Genomic DNA, 23,055 nt, shown 5'->3' with positions numbered 1-23,055 from the left:
ATGCCAAAAAAAAAAAAAAAAGGAAATTTGAAAGCAATAAGATAAAATATAAACATGCAATCCAGCACTTTCCCACCAACATTCCCCAATAGATTGTCCTGGTGTGTGTGCCCTCACTTTGGAGACTGCCTGAGGCAGCCAAGATCCTTCAGCTCTAGCACAGAGTGAACCCTGAAGGTCTATATGGTTAGGCAGGGACACTTGAAATCAAATCTCTCTATATAAAGTCAAAAGAAAGTAAACTTTAGAAGGCAGTTTGAAAGATGTTTCACCTGTTTATCAGGGCCAAGTTGTAGGGCGACAAGTACTCAAAATCTAGAATAAAATATTTTTTCCCTGGGTCTCCAGTTTATCCTTGTAACTGAGAATGATTGACAACCAGGAAATCTATTTTTTAGAGAGTGTACAAAGTATAAAGGTTCGTGGCTACATTTTATGTAAAATTTACTTATCTCCTCACAGTCAAGGTCTTAATTTCCCCATTCATTCTGTCCACAGTACTTTCATTTTATCCATAATGCAGATTTGTATTAGGTAGAGACACATTTTTTCTTGTTTAAAATGATGAAAAGATATCATAAAGGCAATTTGTTCTAGTTGCAGTTGCAATAGCTGTATACAGAAAAACCTATATTTTTTCATTTAAGGAGCATTCTATCTTACTGTGTAGTTAAAATGATTTAAACAGTTTCTTAAACTTAGAAGATAATTCTATAGTTAAAGATATACAGTCAAATGTCAGTCTGACGTCATCCCACTAATGGATAGCAAATGAATATGTTTTATAACTGAAGGTTTGTAAGAAAACAAGTGTTAGAAGAAATGCGTGGTTAACCACATAAACTATCATTAGAAGATTTTAATCAGGGTTTATAGTTTTATAGATTTGTACAATTTCTTATCCAACTGAGGAATACTAATAAAATTTGAGTGCTCATGAAAGAAATTAGATTTTCAAAAGTTTATTAATTATCTGTGGTATATAAAGCTATGTTTTCCCTGTGGTAACCTCATTTGTTAATAATGTACTTACATCTTCAGACACAAATGAGCATTGTTCCAATTTTATTTAAAAAATGTTCAATTCCATAGTTGAAGTATTAGAACAAACACAAATGACAGAACAGATTTGGTTTACATTGTTGCCTTTCATATGTTGGATTTCAATCACTAGGAATTTTGCTTTTTTTAGCCGAGTCATTTATCTATTATTGTAATGACAAATGCACTATGTTTATTCACAGAATTAGAGTACATATATGGCAACTGTGTTGGGTAACTATTTGCTTTGCATATTAAATAATGATGTAACAGCTAAAGCTTTCAAAAATGACCTCTCCATTCTTAATACACAACCCCATTTCAGTAGTCAACAAATCAGAACATAGAATTTTCTAAACAAAAATTCAGGTACTGTTTAGGCCTTTTTGAAAATTTGGTCTTTTGTGATAATGTATATTATCTGCTTTATTTCATAACAACAGTAACAATAATATCCTCCTTCAAATAGTGCATCAGTTGAAAAAGTGAAGTAAAAAAGGCTTAATATTGACTTTATAAAGAGTCTGCTTAAGAAAAAAAAAAAACCCAGAGTATTTATCATTTGTAATCCGTACAGTCTGGCTCATTTTATGAATTGGATAAACTGTACTAGAACTTGATCCTAATATTCTTGTACTTAGGAAGCATTTTTAAAGTTTCTATTCAAATGATTTTATTTCCTGGGGGACCCAAAGGACATTGTTATAGATTATGTCTCATATATAAGTTGGTTCCTAGGCATGGCCCATGATGTGAGTAATGCTTCTGTCCAGAGCTTTACCCTTACCTTCAGAGTGTGGGTCAAGTAGCAGTTTGGCCCTGAGTATCCCGGATCACAGATGCACTGTTCCCTTAAGCAATCTCCATGGCCCCTGCAGTTGTCCAAGCATCCAGGGCCCAGGTAGAAATTATCGATTGCCCACTGCATGTCTGAGTACTTCTGATAGAACCTAAACCTCACTGGACTATTGACAATGCAAAAGCAAAGGAGTGAAAAACAAAAGTTAACTTTATTTAGGTCCATTGTCCTGCATGTGTATTCAGTACTCAAGAGAAAAAACATTTAAGACACTCTTACTAGATGAAACAGGTTAATAAAAAATGTTTTCTGAGCACTTTTATCTTTCTAGTAATGGAACTTTCAAGCTGGTTTTATTTAAATTTCAGAATATCGGGGCAAACTTGCACAACAAAGTTAAAATCAGTGGAATCTCTGTGTCCAGAAATAGAAATATTTAAATATACAAATCTGTAACTTTCATAAATCAGGTTTCTTCTGAACTGGAGTTCTGTGGTCATGACTCAATTTAGATTCACTAATTTCATTCCTGAAATTGTACAGAAGGTGAGTGACGCCTTTGACAAGAGCCTTGTCAGCATACACACAGCCCTCAGGCCGTTGGGAGGCAGCATTTTCTGAATTCCCTGAAGACAATCAATATTCTCAGAGTAACTGTGCTAATTACAAAACAATTTTGAAAGGCTTATATTAAAGGACATTTTCTCTGAGATTTTAATTTCATCTTTGTTCTTCTCTGTCTTCTGGGGGGAAAAAACAAACCTCATAATTATCCTTATATTAAAATATTCCATGCTGTTTTGGTTTAAAGAGTCCAAAGTACATGAAGGAACTTTCTGGGGTGATATAAATGTTCTGTACCATGTTTTATGTGGTGGTTACGTGGGTTGCACAACAGTAAAAGCTCATTGATCTGAATAATTAATTAAGATGTATGTATTTTACTGAATGTAAATTATACCTCATTATTACAAAAAGAGAGAGAATGGGAGGGGAAAATGAGTCTATGATAGACATTATGGTGGTTCCCCAGCATCCATTTCGCCCCAGATAATCCATGAAATGATCATCGTAATATCACTTTCCTAACTATTGAGTGGCTAATTGGTACCAATGGGATGCAAGGTGGTGCTTGTTCTGGCTGTCTCGGAACAAAAAGCAACTATTTTTCTTTCTCACTGGACATAAGTACGGAAGCATCCTGTCCCAGTTCTCTGGCTGCCATCTCATGTTCAATTTCAAAACCAGCCGGAGAGAGCAGAGTATGGCGCCAGTGCTGTGGACAGCAGACATTCTCTTAAGAGAATAAGGCAGAACAGTCCCTGAAGACACCGTTCCACTTACAAATCAACCAACCCTAGAGTTCATTTATCTTTGGATTCATTCATTATAGATACAACAAATTTTGAGCTGGTTTGAATTGGGTTTTCTGTTCCTTGCAGCTGAAAGCATCCTGATTTAGTTCCTTAGTATGTTAATTGAATAAGCTCTTTAGATACATTCCAGAAAACCATGAGTGGTAATAATAATATCTATGGGACACTGGGAAATCTGTGTGTAAGCACTTTATTCAAAGGCTCTGTATGTTTCACAAGAAGATTCATTTAGTCAGACCATCTGATTAATACAGTTGAGGTGCACCTGTTGTTTTCCTTTGTGTATCTTTCCCCCTACTTTTAAAGTAGAAGATAAATCTTTAATTTAAGGAATTGCCTTAAATTAATATATCCACAGACTTTGCAGAGCAAGGTGTAATTACCTGTGCTCATCACTGGTCCAGGCTGATTACCTCTCACTGCAGGATCAGAACTTAATGCTTTGGTAAGAGGAAAATGGATCCTGTAAGTCACACTGGTAGAAATAGCATGATGAGTTAGGATTTGCTCCTGGCTCTGTCTATCATGGAATGATAAGGCAATAATGTGGAAAGTATATAGTGCACAGCGGTCCACAGTCTACAAGGTTGAGAAGGTAGGGTACACCTTTTCATCTGGCTCCGAGGCCATAATTATTGCTCTGTTCCCATTTGAGGTGTGGAAAATAGAAGAGTCTGCGAAAGCCCATTTTGCCAAGTCTGAGGATTACAAATTGAGGTCTGAAGTTAGCTCATCATGGAAGTTATGATGAAAGTCACCAATTAAAGAACCTTTAGAGTTAGGGAGAAAGAAAGCACTTTTCCCACAAATGCACATAATTTCAGGCTTGACAACAGTGTACCTAATGGGCTTCTGGATGCTTGGAAAACAAACCAAGCTTTGTTTTGGTTTTCTACTTACTTTCCCACTAAGCTTTCAGGAAGTGGGTAGGTGATCCTTTTCCACCCTTTAGTTGGGAAGAATACAGATGGCTGAGAAACAGTTCCAGAGCATTTTGGGTCAGCAGGCAAGCACTGAGGGACCAGATAATTCCAGCTCACACCAAAGTCAGTAGAATACTGCACATGAATTTGATTCTGGGCAATTTTTTCAGACACCTTACATCCAACAGAGATCTAATAAACAGAAAAGCAAGATCAAGGTATTAAAACTATATGATTCTTCTCCAAGGACTTGGCAACAAAAAAGCTGCTGATCACTTGATACGCACGTTACTACATTCATCCTGTATTTTCAGATTCATTATTTGTTCTGCTAACGGACAGAGAAATGATTGCCCCAGGTGACAAATTATAGAAAGTGCCAAATATATTGTGTAGGGGGTTTGGAGAGAAACTTAGACCCCATGCTTCTGCCATACTGGCTGAATGCCTTGGAAGGCCTGGGCTCACTCCTACAAACTGTTAGTTGTGCTAATGGTCTGGCACTTCTATTTGGCAGAATACTTAACCAAGAAGGACTGCTAACAGCTTTACCAATTTTACTATTTTATTGTATAATTTATGACTCTTAATACAACACTTTCAACTACAAGTAAGATGAAATAATAACTGAAGGTAGTTTAAACAAGGCACAGCACCCTTCATTGATGGTGATAGCCATGATGTGACATTGCTGTTATTACAGTGGGATTTAGGTAGACAGAATAAATTGGTTCACATAAAATCTTGGCCTAAATATTAGCCCAAGTTGATGTTGACATTAATGCTAATCATGCCTTTGTTTTCCTTTTTTTTTTTTTCTCCAGAAACATCCAAATGTTCTTGTAAAAAAAAAAAAAAAAAAGTAGAGGCTGGGGGCCATGACTCACGCCTGTAATCCCAGCACTTTGGGAGGCCGAGGTGGGCGGATCACGAGGTCAGGAGTTCGAGACCAGCCTGACCAACATGGTGAAACCCTGTCTCTACTAAAAATAAAAAATTAGTTGGGCATGGTGGTGTGCACCTGTAATCCCAGCTACTCAGGAGCCTGAGGCAGGAGAATTGCCTGAACCCGGGAGGCGGAGGTTGCAGTCAGCCAAGACTGTGCCACTGCACTCCAGCCTGGGCAACAGAGTGAGACTCCGTCTCAGAAAAAAAGGTCTTATTTAACCTAAATTTCTAAGTTATAGTTTGTATTTATGGAGAGATGGGTAAGAGGGAAAAAATGTAAAAATAACCATTATAGTTTTAATCTTCTCTTGATGAAACAAATTGCCTAAGTCATAATGATTTAACTCAGGGAGTTATAATCAGTATCCTACATTTTTATTGTTGATATTTTTATTAGTATTTAATCCCAAGCAGGAACACATTTACTCTTATAAAAGTTTCAATTTGAGAGAGAGCTGGCAAGATGGCCGAATAGGAATAGCTCCTGTCTGCAGCTCCCAGCAGGATCAATGCAGAAGGCTGGTGATTTTGGCATTTCCAACTGAGGTACCCGATTCATCTCATTGGGACTGGTTGGACAGTGGGTGCAGCCCACAGAGGACGAACTAAAGCAGGGTGGGGTGTTGCCCCACCCGGGAACTGCAAAGGGTCAGGGAATTTCCCTTTCCTAGCCAAGGGAAGCCGTGAGTGACTGTACCAGGAGGAACAGTGGACTCCGGCCCAGATACTGCGCTTTTCTCCACAGTCTTTGCAACTGGCAAACCAGGAGATTCCCTCCAGTGCCTGGCTTGGCGAGTCCCACCCCCACGGAGCCCAGCAAGGTAAGATTCACTGACTTGAAATTCTCACTGTTAGCACAGCAGTCTGAGGTCAAACTGGGATGCTCAAGCTTGGTGGGGGGAGGGGCATCCGCCATTACTGAGGCTTGAGTAGGCGGTTTTCCCTTCACCATGTAAACAGCCACCCAGAAGTTTGAACTGGGTGGAGCCCACCTCAGCTCAGAAAGGCCAATTGCCTCTTTAGATTCTTCCTCTCTGGGCAGGGCATCTCTGGAAAAAAGGCAGCAGCGCCCAGTCAGGGACTTACAGATAAAACCTTCATCTCCCTGGGACAGAGCTCCTAGGGGAAGGGGTGCTGTGGGCACAGCTCAAGTAGACTTAAACATCCCTGCCTGACAGCTCTGAAGAGAGCAGCGGTTCTCCCAGTACAGCATTTGAGCTCTGATAAGGGACAGACTGCCTCCTCAAGTGAAACCCTGACTCCTGTGTATCCTGATTGGGAGACCCCTCCCAGTAAGGGCCGACAGACACCTCATACAGGACAACTCCGCTGACATCTGGCGGGTGCCCCTCTGGGATGAAGCTTCCAGAGGAAGGAACAGGCAGCAATCTTTGCTGTTCTGTAGCCTCTGTTGGTGATACCCAGGCAAACAGGGTCTGAAATGGACCTCCAGCAAACTCCAGCAGAGGGGCCTGACTGTCAGAAGGAAAACTAACAAACAGAAAGGAATAGTATCAATACCAGCAAAAAGGAGGTCCACTCATAAACCTCATCCAAAGGTCACCAGCATCAAAGACCAAAGGTAGATAAATCCACGAAGATGGGGAGAAACCAGCACAAAAAGGCTGAAAATTCCAAAAGCCAAAATGTCTCTTCTCCAAAGGATCACAACTCCTCGCCAGTAAGGGAACAAAATGGGATAGAGAATGAGTTTGATGAATTGACAGAAGTAGGCTTCAGAAGGTGGGTAATAAACTCCTCCAAGCTGAAGGAGCATGTTCTAACCCAATGCAAGGAAGCTAAAAACCTTGAAAAAAGGTTAGATGAATTGCTAACTAGAATAACCAGTTTAGAGAAGAACATAAATGACCTGATGGTACTGAAAAACACAGCACGAGAACTTCGTGAAGCATACACAAGTATCAATAGCCAAATTGATCAAGTGGAAAAAAGAATATCAGAGACTGAAGATCAAATCAATGAAATAAAGCGAGAAGACAACATTAGAGAAAAAAGAGTGAAAAGAAATGAACAAAGCCTCCAGGAAATATGGGACTATGTGAAAAGACCAAATCTATGTTTGATCGGTTTATCTGAAAGTGACGGGGAGAATGGAACCAAGTTGGAAAACACTCTTCAGGATATTACCCAGGAGAACTTCCCCAACCTAGCAAGACAGGCCAACATTCAAATTCAGGAAATACAGAGAACACCACAAAGATATTCCTCAAGAAGAGCAACCCCAAGACACATAATCGTCAGATTCACCAAGGTTGAAATGAAGGAAAAAATGTTAAGGGCAGACAGAGAGAAAGGTCAGGTTATCCACAAAGGGAAGCCCATCATACTAAGAGCGGATCTCTCTGCAGAAACTCTACAAGCCAGAAGAGAGTTGAGGCCAATATTCAACATTCATAAAGAAAAGAATTTTCAACTCAGAATTACACATCCAGCCAAACTAAGCTTCATAAGCGAAGGAGAAATAAAATATTTAACAGACAAGCAAATGCTGAGAGATTTTGTCACCACCAGGCCTGCCTTACAAGAGCTCCTGAAGGAAGACTTACATGGAAAGGAAAAACCAGTACCAGCCACTGCAAAAACATACCAAATTGTGAAGACCACTGATGCTATGGATAAACTGCATCAACTAACGGGCAAAATAACCATCTTGCATCATAATGACAGGATCAAATTCACACATAACAATATTAACCTTAAATGTAAATGGGCTAAATGCCCCAATTAAAAGACATAGACTGGCAAATTGGATGAAGAGTCAAGACCCATCTCACGTGCAAAGACATCCATAGGCTCAAAATAAAGGGATGGAGGAATATTTACCAAGCAAACAGAAAGCATAAAAAAGAAGGGGTTGCGATCCTAGTCTCTGATAAAACAGACTTTAAACCAACAAAGTTCAAAAGAGACAAAGACCGGCATTACATAATGGTAAAGGGATCAATGCAACAAGAAGAGCTAGCTATCCTAAATATATATGCACCCAATACAGGAGGACCCAGATTAATAAAGCAACTTCTTAGAGACCTACAAAGAGACTTAGACTTCCACACATTAATAGTGGGAGATTTTAATACCCCACTGTCAGTATTAGATCAACGAGAATCAGCGAGACAGAAAATTAACAAGGGTATCTAGGACTTGAACTCACCTCTGGACCAAGCAGACCTAATAGACATCTACAGAACTCTCCACCTCAAATCAACAGAATGTACATTCTTCTCAGCACCACATCACACCACATAGTTTGAAGTAAAGCACTCCTCAGCAAATGTAAAAGAACAGAAATCATAACGAATTGTCTCTCAGACCACAGTGCAATCAAATTAGAACTCAGGATTAAGAAACTCACTCAAAACCACACGACTACATGGAAACTGAACAACCTGCTCCTGAATGACTACTGGGTAAATAACGAAATGAAGGCAGAAATAAAGATGTTCTTTGAAACCAATGAGAATAAAGACACAACATACCAGAATCTCTGGGACACATTTAAAGCAGTGTGTAGAGGGAAATTTATAGCACTAAATGCCCACAAGAGAAAGCAGGAAGGATCGAAAATCAACATCCTAACATCACAAGTAAAAGAACTAGAGAAGCAAGAACAAACAAATTCAAAAGCTAGCAGAAGACAAGAAGTAACTAAGATCAGAGCGGAACTGAAGGAGCTAGAGACACGAAAAGCCCTTCAAAAAAATGAATGAATCCAGGAGCTGGTTTTTTGAAAAGATCAACAAAATAGACCACTAGTATAAAGAAGAAAAGAGAGAAGACTCAAATAGACGCAATAAAAAATGATAAAGGGGATATCACCACTGATCCCACAGAAATACAAACTACCATCAGAGAATACTATCAACACCTCTATGCAAATAAACTAGAAAACCTAGAAGAAATGAATAAATTCCTGGACACTTACACTCTCCCAAGACTAAACCAGGAAGAAGTTGAATCCCTGAAAAGACCAATAGCAGGCTCTGAAATTGAGGCAATAATTAATAGCCTACAACCAAAAAAAGCCCAGGACTAGATGGATTCACAGCCAAATTCTACCAGAGGTACAAAGAGGAGCTGGTACCATTCCTTCTGAAACTATCCCAAACAATAGAAAAAGAGGGAATCCGCCCTAACTCATTTTATGAGGCCAGCATCATCCTGCTACCAACACCTGGCAGAGACACCACAAAAAAAAGAAAATTCCAGGCCAATATCCCTGATGAATATCGATGCAAAAATCCTCAATAAAATACTGGCAAACCAAATCCAACAGCACATCAAAAAGCGTATCCACCAAGATCAAGTTGGCTTCATCCCTGGGATGCGAGGCTGGTTCAATACACAAGTCAATAAATGTAATCCATCACATAAACAGAAACAATGACAAAAATCCCATGATTATCTCAATAGATGCAGAAAAGGCCTTCGACAAAATTCAATAGCCCTTCATGTTAAAAACTCAGTAACTAGGTATTGATGGAATGTGTCTCGAGCTATTTATGACAAACCTACAGCCAATATCATACTGAATGGGCAAAAGCTAGAAGCATTCCCTTTGAAAACAGGCACAAGTCAAGGATGCCCTCTCTCACCTGTCTCTCCTATTCAACACAGTATTGGACGTTCTGGCCAGGGCAATCAAGCAAGAGAAAGAAATAAAGGGTATTCAATTAGGAAAAGAGGAAGTCAAATTGTCTCTGTTTGCATGACATGATTGAATATTTAGAAAACCCCATTGTCTCAGCCCCAGATCTCCTTCAGCTGATAAGCAACTTCAGCAAAGTCTCAGGATACAAAATCAATGTACAAAAATCACAAACATTCCTATAAACCAATAACAGACAAACAGCCAATTCATGAGTGAATTCTCATTCACAGTTGCTACAAAGAGAATCAAATACCTAGGAATCCAACTTACAAGGGATGTGAAGGACCTCTTCAAGGAGAACTACAAACCACTGCTCAACGAAATAAGAGAGGATGCAAACAAAGGGAAAAACATTCCATGCTGATGGTTAGGAAGATCCAGTATTGTGAAAATGGCCATACTACCCAAAGTAATTTATAGATTTAATGCTATCCCCATCAAGCTACCATTGACTTTCTTCACAGAACTGGAAAAAACTACTTTAAATTTCATATGGAACCAAAAAAGAGCCCACATAGCCAGGACAATCCTAAGCAAAAAGAACAAAACTGGAGGCATCATGCTGCCTGACTTCAAACTATACTATAAGGCAACAGTAACAAAAACAACACGGTACTGGTACCAAAACAGATATATAGACCAATGGAACAGAATGGAGGCCTCAGAAATAACACCACACATCTACAACCATCTGATCTTTGACAAACCTGACAAAAGCAATGGGGAAAGGATTCCCTATTTAATAAGTGGTGTTGGGAAAACTGGCTAGCCATAAGCAAAAAGCTGAATCTGGATCCCTTCCTTACACCTTATACAAAAATTAAGATGGATTAAAGACTTAAATGTTGAGACCTAAAGTCATAACCCTAGAAGAAAACCTAGGCAATGCCATTCAGGACATAAGTATGGGCAAAGACTTCATGACTAAAACACCAAAAGCAATGGCAACAAAAGCCAAAATTCACAAATGGGATCTAGTTAAACTAAAGAGATTCTGCACAGCAAAATATTATCAGAGTGAACAGGCAACCTACAGAATGGGAGAAATTGCAATCTATCCATTTGACAAAGGGCTAATATCCAGAATCTACAAAGACCTTAAAGAAATTTATAAGAAAAAACCCCTTCAAAAAGTGGTCGAAGGATATGAACAGACAATTCTCAAAAGAAGACATTTATGTGGCCAACAAACATATGAAAAAATGCTCATCATCACTGGTCATCGGAGAGATGCAAATCAAAACCACATTGAGATACCATCTCATGCCAGTTAGAATGACGATCATTAAAAAGTCAGGAAACAACAGATGCTGGAGAGGCTGTGGAGAAATGGGAATGCTTTTACACTGTTGGTGGGAGTGTAAATTAGTGCAATCATTGTGGAAGACAGTGTGGTGATTCCTCAAGGATCTAGAACTAGAAATACCATTTGACCCAGCAATCCCATTACTGGGTATATACCCAAAGGATTACAAATCATTCTACTATAAAGACACAGCACACGTATGTTTATTAAGGCACTCTTCACAATAGCAAAGACTTGGAACCAACCCAAATGCCCATCAATGACAGACTGGATAAAGAAAATGTGGCCACATATACACCATGGAATACTATGCAACCATAAAAAAGATGAGTTCATGTCCTTTGTAGGGACATGGATGAAGCTGGAAACCATCATTTTCAGCAAACTAATACAAGAACAGAAAACCAAACACCACATGTTCTCATAGGTGGGAGTTGAACAACAAAAACACTCGGATACAGGGAGGGGAACATCACATACTGGTGCCTGTCGGGAAGTGGGGGAGGGATAGCATTAGGAGAAATACCTAATGTAGATGACGGTTTGATGTGCAGCAAACCACCATGCCACATGTATACCTATGTAACAAACCTGCATGTTCTGCACATGTACTTCAGAGCTTAGAGTATAATAAAAAAGATTTTAAAAAGTTTCATCTTGAAATACTTCAGAAATAAAATACTTTTAATCATTAAGCAATATATAGTTGAGTTGTATATTACTTTAATAGTAAATTTTACTTTTCAAAATATAAAGTCAATGAAATATGAGATTATCTTTTCTCTGATATTTTTGATTTGTTATATTGCTAATGTATGGTTGTTTATATAGCCAAGATCATAACATTTCACCTTGAATTGCATAATCCAGCCTTCAGTGGGAGTCAGGTCGTGGGTCACTGCATATACCTCCCGTCCGTCATGACTGCCACAGAGCATCACACCATCAGGGGACTCACAGAATCTCTCTACTGTGCAATCATCATGGAATAGCCAGTGCTCATTCACTTAAAACAGAGAACAAATTTTTATGACAAATCTGTGACAAAAATACTTTAAGCAATACATAGAATTATTTTAAGTAGAAACTGCTCATGTTGTATATACTCTATAGACAAAACACTAATGTAAACACATTGTTTCAGGAATGTAAATACTAGGAGGATTGCGATATATGCCCTTTGTCTGATATTAGTACACACACAACCATAGATATTAGTCTGCACATGAAACAAAGCATATTGTATGCATTGTAAATGAAAAACAAAAGGAAATAACTAATTTTTTGACAGATATTTCACTTTTTAGGTAGCATATAAAGAAGGAGAGATAATTTTAATAACAGGATAGGGAAGAGGGTTCATTACTTCTATTCAAATTCTGAAAGTATTATCTGGGTAACTAAAAAGCTTGTAACGAATTTTTTTATAGCTTTATCGAGATATAATTGATATACAAAAATTACACATATTTAAAATATACATCTTGGCTGGGTATGGTGGCTCATGCCCGTAATCCCAGCACTTTGAAATGCTGAAGTGGGAGGATCGCTTAAGGCCAGCCTGGGCAACATAGCAAGATCCTGACTGCTGGAAAAAAAAAAATTAGCTGGTGTGGCAGTTCACACCCATAATCTCAACTACTCAGGAGGCTGCTTGAGTCCAGGAGTTTAGGGCTGCAGTAATTTGTGATTGTGTCACTGCACTCCAGCCTGGGAAGCAGAGTGAGACCCTATCTCTAAAAAATTTGTTTTTAAAAATGAAATATACATCTTGATGACTTTGGAAATATGCACACCCTATGATACTATCACCACAAGCAAGGTACCAAATCGATCCATCACTTTCAAAAATTTCCTTGTATTCTTTTGTGTGTGTGTGTGTGTTTTTTTGTTGTTGGGGGGTTGCTGTTTAGAACACCTCACAAGAGACATATCCTCTTAACATATTTTCAGTGCACAAGATCATCCTGTCAACCATAGACACTATGTCGTACAACAGATCTCTAGAACTTATTTCTTTTGCATGACAGAAACTTTATAGCTATTGAAAAAGTATTCCTCATTTCCCCTTTCCCCAGATCCTGGCAACCACCCTATTTAATTAGATAAACAAATGATTTTTGAGTTTAAGAAATGAGTTCATAACAAATGAGTTTATAACAAACTTGTTATAAAGGCTAATTTTAAGTCCTAAAATGTGAAGCCATATTTAATTTGGCCAAAAGTAAAATAAAATATTATTAAAGAGATTATTTAAGAAATTAGGATTCCAAGATAATACTGTTATAAATTTACCTTGGTAATGCTCTTAATATTTGATTATTTAGGTATGGATATTCAAGTATTCTGGATAAATATTTCTTTTAATAAGTCTTGACTCCTAAACCTGATTAACAGTTAACACTTTGAGGAAATGTACTCAGCAAAATACTACTGAAGGAATAGATTTGGAAGAGTCTAAAGAAAACCTAAGTAGTAAGACTATGAATTGATTAATGCAGAGTACATCTTATGTGTTGATCCTCTCTCTCTCTCTCTCTCTCCCTCTCTCTCTCTGATTGTAAACTCACTTATGTAAACCATTATACAGGAAAAAAATAAATGAGTAATGAAGCAAAGTTCTGAACCAGATCTATGTAAGCAAATTTCAGTAACCTTCTTAAGAGAATATGACACTTAGTAGTGGTGAGGGACATTTTAAGCTTCTTCTGTTTACAAGTTTTTGTTTTTTTTTTAAACAAGAGTGTTTCAAAGTAAATATCTGCTGTTATGTTATGCCACATAATATACTAATAAATGAATTAGTGAAATTAACCTAAATATCCAGCATTATTGAGTATATAGCTACTACAATTTTATATTCAAAGATATCTAAGGATATGAGGAAATGATAAGGATTTAATTATAAACAAAAAAAGAAGCTATGACATATATAAGACTATAATTTTGTTAAAAATATGTTTATGTAAATGTACTCTAAGAATATATGCCAAAATATTGACAATGGTTATCCCCTGAGTGATTTTTATTTTCATCCTTATGATTTTATGTATTTTCTCAGTTTCACATTTTGAACATGTATACTTTTACAATAAAATATTAACTGAAATTAAAATTTTTAAAATTCTTCAAGTTTCGATTTTTTTTTTCCAGGACATGCTGTTCCTCCGGAAGATTCTTATCAGTCTTACTATTGTAAAAATGACTGTCCTTTCCATGCAAGATGCTAGGGGCTGAGCTGGGTGTGACAGAGTTCCACTGTCTGAATCAATACTGGCATAATAGTATATCTATCTTTACTGTTTAGATACATGTTAGTATGAGATATATAATGAATATCACTGCTTTATCTGAAGATGCCATGTTTCATGTAGTATAACCAAATACATGGCATGGCAAAGATACAGACTTAATACAAGACACCACTTTTTATAAAGATGACCAGAATAGTGTCATGAAATGAAAACATTAAAAATGAGAGGATAGGCTGGGCGTGGTGGCTCATGCCTGTAATCTCAGCACTTTAGGAGGCCGAGATAGGCAGATCACCTGAGGCTAGGAGTTCGAGACCAGCCTCGCCAACATAGTGAAACCCCATCTCTACTAAAATTACAAAATTAGCTGGGCATGGTGGTGCATGCCTGTAATCCCAGCTAGTCTGGAGGCTGAGGCAGGAGAATTGCTTGCACCTGGGAGGAAGAGGTTGCAGTGAGCTGGGACTGTGCCATTGCACTCCAGCCTAGGCAAAATAATGAAACTGTCTTTAAAAAAAAAAGAGAGGAGTACAAAGAGGTCCTTCCTGCTTCACCAGTATCATTGAAAACCCCTATGGGGAATGAATGGTAACAAGCAAGACCTGGGACATGACCTAAGACATGAAATGCAAATGTGTCTGCCCTGTAGCAAAACAAAATACTTGTCTTCAGATATTAAAACAAATGACTGGGAAATGTCATTTGTTGGGTAGAAGATTTGGGTAGAAATCTTTGGCTTTCTACCCAAACTAGAAAACAGGAAACACTGAACATTTTCTAAGAAAAGAAAATCATCCTGTTAATAAAATTATAGATTGCTATATTTAAAAAACACACTAGCTGGCTTGAATGAAAGAAAAGATTTAGTTAAAATGCCAACCAGGAAGGCTGAGAGGAACAAAAGGATGACACCCTTTTCAGTGTTTCTGCACCACTGGAACATTTGAAAAGGTTCCCCACTTCGCCCCTTTGAAAAGACCCAAATCCAAACCACTGCATTTCCACTGGGCTTTTTATTTAGTGCTGTGCATAATTTACCTGAAGTTTTGTCTTCCATAAACATGTCAAAGGCAATCCTCCCGACAGGGCCGGCGTCTGCAGGGGAGCGCTCGTGCTGGGGCACTGGGGCGCTGCTGAAGGTGTCCAGCATAACGGTCCTTTGGTCAGCAGAGCCTGAGATGAGGACATTGTCAATGGCCCAGTCGTTCTGATCCAGGCCATCATGTCTTGGCTGCCACCAGCGGAAGCGAGTGGCAATCTCTTTAGCATCAGGAGGGAGAAGGATATTCACAAATCTATAGGAAAATGATGGGGGAGGGTGTGGGAAAGAACCCTTGTCAAATATCTTGAGTAAAAGATTTACAACCAGCCATAAGATACTATATGTCACATGGTAGGTGAGGGAAGGACATTAGCTAAAATAATTTTCAAAAACCACAATTAACTGGCTTAATTTTATGAAGTCTCAGTAGTCACTAAATTGAGGGAAATAGAATGTGAACAGATTCAAGTATCCTGGAACTACCAATTGGTTCTGTCTGTGGGCAGGCTTTGGAGGGACTGCACAGTTTTTTGCATACCTGGTTGGTATCTGTAGGCCTAGAGTATATGCACTTTGGTAGACATAAGCCAAAATGCTGACTTTTTTCTGTCACCTAGTGTTTGGCTTCTTCTGCTTCCTTCCCTGGCACCTTGTTTTTACTCTGTTTCCGTGAGTGCTGGCAAGTGACTTGGGGTATGGACACTGGATTGTGGGAGGACATTTGGACTGTCAGCCTGAGGGTACCAGGTCCATTATCAGTTGTCTATGGTGCAGACATTGACTTTGTTTATATGCTTTGTTGAAAATATTTAAAATTCTATATATTCATAGAAAATGTCATGTGAGAACCATGGGCTAGCAAGCCCAGCATGCTATCTATCCCTGTCTCACTCACCAGGGACAGACATGGAAAAATGTGGCTCCATGCTCCAACAGGAAACTGAATTAGCTAGAAATGAGGTCTAAAATGCCCCTTAATCACAATTATATATGAAAACCCAGGAACATATCAACCTTTTGTATTTATATTCATAACTCATAAAATCTGTCAGGGAAGATAACGTCCTTAGATTTACCATCCTCCTCACAAAGTATTTTTTTTTTTCCCTGAGACAGAGATCTCACTCTGCTGCCCAGGCTGGAGTACAATGGTGCAATCTTGGCTCACTGCAACCTCTGCTTCCTGGGTTTAAGCAATTCTCCTGCCTCAGCCTCCCGAGTAGCTGGAGTTACAGGCGCGCATGCCACCACGCCTGGCTAATTTTTGTATTTTTAGTAGAGACGGGGTTTCACCATGTTGACCAGGCTGGTTTCTAACTCCTGACCTCAGGTGATCCACCCACCTCGGCCTCCCAAAGTGCTGGGATTACAGGCATGAGCTACCGTGCCCAGCCAGTATCATCTTATTTTTTTTAAATCTATGCTAATCTACCTCCCTTTAACCTCAAGGGATGCCTCTTAGTGTTTGCAAAGTTCCAAGGCAAGGCAACCAGTCCAAGTTCATCCCATGAAGCTCTTTAAACTGAGGGCTGCAGTGACAGTTGTTTTAATTCTTGCCTTTCACATTAAAGAGGTTTCATTATATTAGTTTTGTTTATACAATATATCCTTGTTGATTTTATTTTTCCTTCCTTTTTGTTTTCTGTCTTCCTTGAGGTACAGTGACCAGAACAGTAGGTAGTATTCCAGATGGAGGCCAACCAAGATTCATTCACAGGTAGGATGCTTTTAGTTGGATTTCTACAACTTGAATTTTAAATACTTTTTTCTATTATGCCATCATTCTGTGCACCCTTTGGGCCATGATAGCCTAATGGATCTTAGTCTTAAGGAAGAACAGTGTAGACTAGAAAGTATGAAACTTAGACCCTCACCTGTGCGGGTACTGGCAGCCGGGAGACATCACCCTTTAGGCAGAGTCTTTTCCAAAGTCTATTTCCTCATTTTTGTCAATTTTGAAGCTCATTTGTCCTCCCTGCACCTTTTTTTTTCCTTTTTTGGTATGCTTATCTTATGAGATGTTCCTAAATTTACCTCTATTGGTTTGGCATGTTTAATTACGTACTATCCAAAATCTGTCAGTTTCTGGAGGGGATACACAATCACGCTTCTTCACCCAGAGCAGTTATCTTTTACCTCTAGTTTTTCTTTCCTATTTCTAAATTAGTTTTTATTTTCTCTGATAAATCTTTGACCACATTTAAAAAATCTCTGGAATGGAAATTTACCTAAGGCTACTTGAAAGTCTAAATAAATTATGACCACTGTTCCTACCTCAATTTGTTTCCCCTTCAGAGAACTAAAGTAGATTAGACAGTTATGCTTTTACCCTACAGAAACATAACTCTCTTCTCCTTGTATGTTATGCTGCTTAAGTGTTCAGGAACTCATATTTGAGGTTTTTATAAATTCCTCCATCACGATGAAGAAAGCAGTTTACTTTGCTTGTCTGTTATCTCCTACTAATAGTTGAGCACAGGGTACTCTGTACCACTTGGCTTCTAGTTGGATTCCTTTATTGGCATCCAACTTTAATGCAAGTGGAAGATTTAAAAGTTTTTGCTTGTGGCAAAAACTACTGGTATTTCCTCAATGGCCATTCTCCCTTTCTTCCTTCCTAATAGGAGCCTGTCTTTTTATCCAGGTGACTGGTTGCCCAGAATAAAGACTGCATGTCCAGCCTTCCTTGCATCTGGGGGTGGCTATGTGGCTAAATTCTATAGCTAATGGAATATAAAAGGAAGTATGTGCAGCTGTTAGGAAATGTCCTTGAAGAGAGAGCACACCCTTCTCCCCTCAACCTCCTTCCTACAGACTGTAAAGTTGGGGAGCTAGTGGCCCTTTTGGACCATGAGATGAAAGTCACATGCTGAGTGGGGCAGAACAATAAGACAGGAGGAACCTGGGTCACTGGTGCTTGTGGAGCCACTATAGCAGTCCTGGAGTAGTTTTTTTTTGGGGGGATGTAATTTACATAGGAGAGAGAGAAAAAATTGTTATTTTGTGTTTCCTGCCATTGATAGCTGAACCTATTCTTAACTGATATATTGAATTTAAATTATCATTTATAAGATTCTTTTTATTTTACTCAAATTTTAGCCCATATCTGGCTTGCCATGCATTAAAGGATTATCTATGTTTCTTTCTTTCTTTCTTTTTTTTTTTTAAAAGATGGGGTCTTACTCTGTCACCCAGGCTAGAGTGTAGTGCCACAATCATAGCTTACTGCAGCCTCAAACTCCTAGGCTCAAGCAATCCTCCTGCCTCAGCCTCCTGAGTGGCTGGGACTATAGGCACATGCCACCACACCCAGGTAATTTTTTTTTTTTTTGGGGGGGAAAGGTGTCTTGCTTTGCTGCCCAGGCTGGTCTTGAACCCCTGGCTTCAAGTGATCCTCCTGCCTTGGCTTCCCAAAGTGCTGGGATTACAGGTGTGAGACACCATGCCCAGCATGTGTTTCCTGTCTGGGTTCTATTTATTTCCTCTTCTCTTCGGCCTCCCCTTGGACCCTGCCTTTCTCTGTCTCTTTCTCATTCTTTCTCTCTTCTCTTTTCTTACCCTCGTCCTCCTCCTACTTTACTGAATATGCTATTTTCCTTCTTAACAACTCTTTGACATTTCTAATTGGTCATATTCATTGCATTTGGCCCTTCAATAATTTTTTTTAAATGACCCATACGTTGTGTTTATTCAAGGTTTTTAAATAAGGAGTTTAAAAATAATCTCTAGGCTTCTTAAGGATATTTACATTTTATTGTGTTTCTTTGCTTTCCAGTCCAAAATTCTCTAAAAACGGAGTGAACACTATATAAATATTTATTTATTTTTCTGTTTCCATTTTCCCAAAGCATTGCTGAAATTAATTATAATATACTAGTTAATTTCTGTGGGTTTTTGCACTGGGTTTATTCACCATTGGCATTGTGGTAGAATATTTCGTCTTATTCTGGGATGTGAAAACTAGTTGTTCTTAAAAACCCAAACCAGCTATTTATCCAGCTCAGAAACGCTTCTTCATTTCAGTCTCAGAGGCATCCTCTACTGAGGCATAAGTCTGAGGTCCCCCTCAGTCTCCTGTGATTGATTGCTGGTAGCAATCTTTGCTCAACGTACTCGTTATTAGATATCAAATCAAATACAAACCCGGGCTTACTGTACTGGTCATAGAAAATCTCCATGAGCAGGTTCCAGGTAATGCCTCCATTGACAGAATATTCCAAGAGAACACCTTGGTTACGGTTGTTTGGTGTAATCAGGCACCCATACATGAAGTAAAACTGGATGAACTCAGCATTAGTGAGGTTTAGATCCACAGTGACTAATAATCGACTACAACCCTAAGAAAAAGAAGTAAAATGAAACAAAAAACAAAAAACAGTGATAAGGAATCTCAGTTGCAGGTTATAGATTTTCTATGGTTTTTTTTTTTTTTTTTTTTTTTTGAGACAGGGTCTTGATTTGTCATCTAGGCTGGAGTGCAGTGGCACCATCACAGCTCACTGCAGCGTTGACCTCCTGGGTTCAAGCGATCCTCCCACCTCAGCCTCCCAAGTGGCTGGGACTACAGGTGCATGCCTCCACGTCTAGCTAATTTTTTGTAGAGACAGGGTTTCGTCATGTTGTCCAGGCTGGTCTTGAACTCCTGGGCTCAAATGATCTACCTTCCTCGGCCTCCCAAAGTGCTGGTATTTCCTTTCTTTTAATATTTATTTTGTAATACAAGCCACACAGTATTGTAGCACTGATTTTCTGACCCTGTTTCTTACTATGTGGGCTCTTAGTATTTTGCCTGGTACACAGTAGGTACCTAGCACATGTTTGCTGAACTTTGAAATTTCGGCATTCAAGACTTATTTACAGAGAACAACGTATTCCAAGATGATTTTCTCTTTTTATTTTTCCTTTTTTTAATATGAAAGTTTATTTGGGCCAAGGTTGAGTACTGCAGTCCAGGATACATTTCCAAGTTGTCTTGGCTGTTTTTTATTTTTCATAAGCAAGATGAGAGCTGGAACTAAGATAACTGTCCTTTATTTTTATTAAACTCTCTCCAGTTATTTTCAGACATTAGATTTTTACAAATGAATCAACCACTAAGAAAATAGCACGCTGAGATGACTATTTTATTATTATTGTTATTTAATTTTTTGAGACAGAGTCTGGCTGGAGTGCAGTGGTGCAATCTTGGCTCACTGCAACCTCCATCTCCTGGGTTCAAGTGATTCTCTTGCCTCAGCCTCCCAAGTAGCTGGGACCACAGATGTGTGCTACCATACCCGGCTGATTTTTGTATTTTTAATGGAGCTGGGGTTTCACAGTGTTAGCCAGGCTGGTCTTGAACTCCTGACCTCAGGTGATCTGCCCACCTCGGCCTCCCAAAGTTCTGGGATTACAGGCGTGAGCCACTGTGCCTGTAAGTAGATGACTATTTTAATATGAAATTTAAAAATAGCCACATCTGGAAATTTTATAATTATAGAGATAATCTCTAATTATTGTAATGTTTTACATTTACACTTTAACATAATTTAATGGCATCTGTATTAATTTATTAATGTTGATATGTGGATTTGTTTTAGTTGAACATATGTGAAAAACTACTTTTAGTTCTAAGTGAGAAAAAGTATCCTGAACACTGCATTCTTTGTCAGTGTTGATGATTATAAAAAGCCTATATGCTATATGTCATCTTGTTACTCGAGCTAAAATGTTGAATATAAATAATGCACTTCATTGGCACAAATGTAAACTCTAAGGTAGGGCATGCTAAGGAAATAAAAAGCTGGCAGTAAATTTGTTATTTTACAACACTAATTTGTCTATCTAATCATGGTATAAAAGAAATTGTATTTTAAACAGAGTCGCCTTTGGCAGAAAAGTAGAGTGACTATAACATTTCTCAAAGAAAGTTTCGAACCTTGCTGCTGTCACTCACAAGATAATATGCTACACCTACAGATGTCTAGTAATGTCTAATAATTATTCTTTCCTGGATAATCTATACAAATGATTCATTGTTGTTAATAAATTCAGGAACCATTGCAGCTCATTTTCCAGATTGTTGGCTCCTTAAATGCAAAATCTGTTGCAAGCTCAAGAGTTGTCAATTAAAAGGGCTCCATGCAGATGGAAGATTGCACAAGTGCTCTTTTCCAAGACAAACATTCACTCACATTCTTTTATAATGTGTACTTAAATATGCCCTGTGCTGACACTACCCTGAATAATTAAATTGTCTCAACTGATTTGTGGTAGAAAAATCCTGGGAATGATTAGTATTTTCTGATTCTTTAGTATAAAGCATAGCATAAAGTTATACTATATTTATTTTCTGATTACTTAATATAAAGTATAGTATAAAGTTATCTTTACAGTATAAAGATTTGTATAAAGTTTCAAGTTCAGATCAGGGTTGTACATTTAGAGTAACTAACTCTGCATCTTGGTTTACCCATTAAACTTCAGAAGAGAGTCAGCTATTTGGAAGGAACTTAAGAGGAGCAGAAATGAATAACCAGCAGCCAAACACTCACCCCACTGAAATGGAGAGCCATTCCTGACGCCACGGCTCCACACACTGTACTCAATTTCCCTCCATTCACAGTCAGCCAGTTCTGGTTGGATGGAGCTCGATTGAAATTGTCTTTGAGTTGGGTTGGAAGAGAGGTCTCGGGGTCATCACAGTACAGGCCACCCCACTGTTCATCACAGCTGGGTGCAGAGCAGGAGAGAGGAAAAGTCAACATCAGACAAAGCCCCTGCAAGCTTGTTCTCAAATTAGTGAAGACTACTCTTTTCCTAGTCCAAGATGATGAAAAGTTACTGATTTTCAGAGAGCTTGCCAGAATTCACCTGCTCTCCTTAACTGTGCTTTAGGTTACAAATAATCTATGAATTAACTAACTCTAACATTTCCTAAGGTAGTGATTCAACGTTACAGGTGAAGAGGAAGAAGCAACTTCGAAGAGTCTACTAAAGGCCCATCTCTTATATCACAGAGCTCTGAATGGCTGATAAACAATGGGAGCTGCCAAAGTAAACTGGTAGGTCCGAATAATTTACGAAATTGGTCTTTTTAACAGAGGCTTTGAGCCACTTAGGAATCCAAGGGGCTATGGTTCTAACAGCAGAAGATACTTTGGACAATAACTGTTGCTTCTTATCAAAAGACTGACTTCCCTGTTTAGGGTGGAAGGGAACATGAATATAGGACTAGGAGGCTCAGGGGTCTCAAGGGTTGTCCTGGGTATGGGCTAAAATCATTAGCCAAAAATAGACTTCCCAGGTGTATGGGGAAAGCATCTTCATTCATACTTCCCCATTAAACAGGATAATCTCGAAAATACAGTATAGAGGCCCACACACCATGGGTCTCTATGCTTTACATACACACACACACACCCCCCTTCATTTAAATTATTCCAAATATGCTGAGGTTCTCTAAGAGTAATATAATAGGCCTGTCCATCAAGTACCTCTGGTAAATTGACCAGACATCTACATACTTTCTTAGGCAAACAACACGGCAATATAAACAAACAACAACAAATGCATATCCTTACATATATTCAGACCTAAGTGAGAAAAATACTTATGATGTATTAGTTTTGGCCAGAACTTACTGAACTCCTGAACCTTTTCTAATGTTATTTTCAAGGCTCAAGTGTATTGCAGAAACACAGAAGGAAATAAAATAT

General features: G+C 38.6%; 1 protein-coding gene across 3 annotated transcripts in view; it reads right to left on the bottom strand.

Annotated features, from left to right (window-relative positions):
- The window catches only part of LOC105475346 (reelin), a 510,664-nt gene that overhangs the window by 27,038 nt on the left and 460,571 nt on the right, over positions 1–23,055 (bottom strand). For all 3 annotated transcript variants that reach the window (XM_011730519.3, XM_011730520.3, XM_011730521.3), the window contains exons 48-53: positions 21,892–22,069; positions 19,502–19,695; positions 15,355–15,611; positions 11,914–12,068; positions 4,117–4,331; positions 1,829–2,006 (exon numbers count right to left, since the gene is read on the bottom strand). In XM_011730519.3, the coding sequence (XP_011728821.2) occupies positions 1,829–2,006; positions 4,117–4,331; positions 11,914–12,068; positions 15,355–15,611; positions 19,502–19,695; positions 21,892–22,069 (1,177 nt within the window). The remainder of the gene's footprint in view (positions 1–1,828; positions 2,007–4,116; positions 4,332–11,913; positions 12,069–15,354; positions 15,612–19,501; positions 19,696–21,891; positions 22,070–23,055) is intronic.

This window comes from Macaca nemestrina, chromosome 4 (genome assembly GCF_043159975.1).
Source record: "Macaca nemestrina isolate mMacNem1 chromosome 4, mMacNem.hap1, whole genome shotgun sequence".
Lineage (NCBI taxonomy): Eukaryota > Metazoa > Chordata > Mammalia > Primates > Cercopithecidae > Macaca > Macaca nemestrina.
This window is presented reverse-complemented; position numbering and strand designations above follow the sequence as displayed.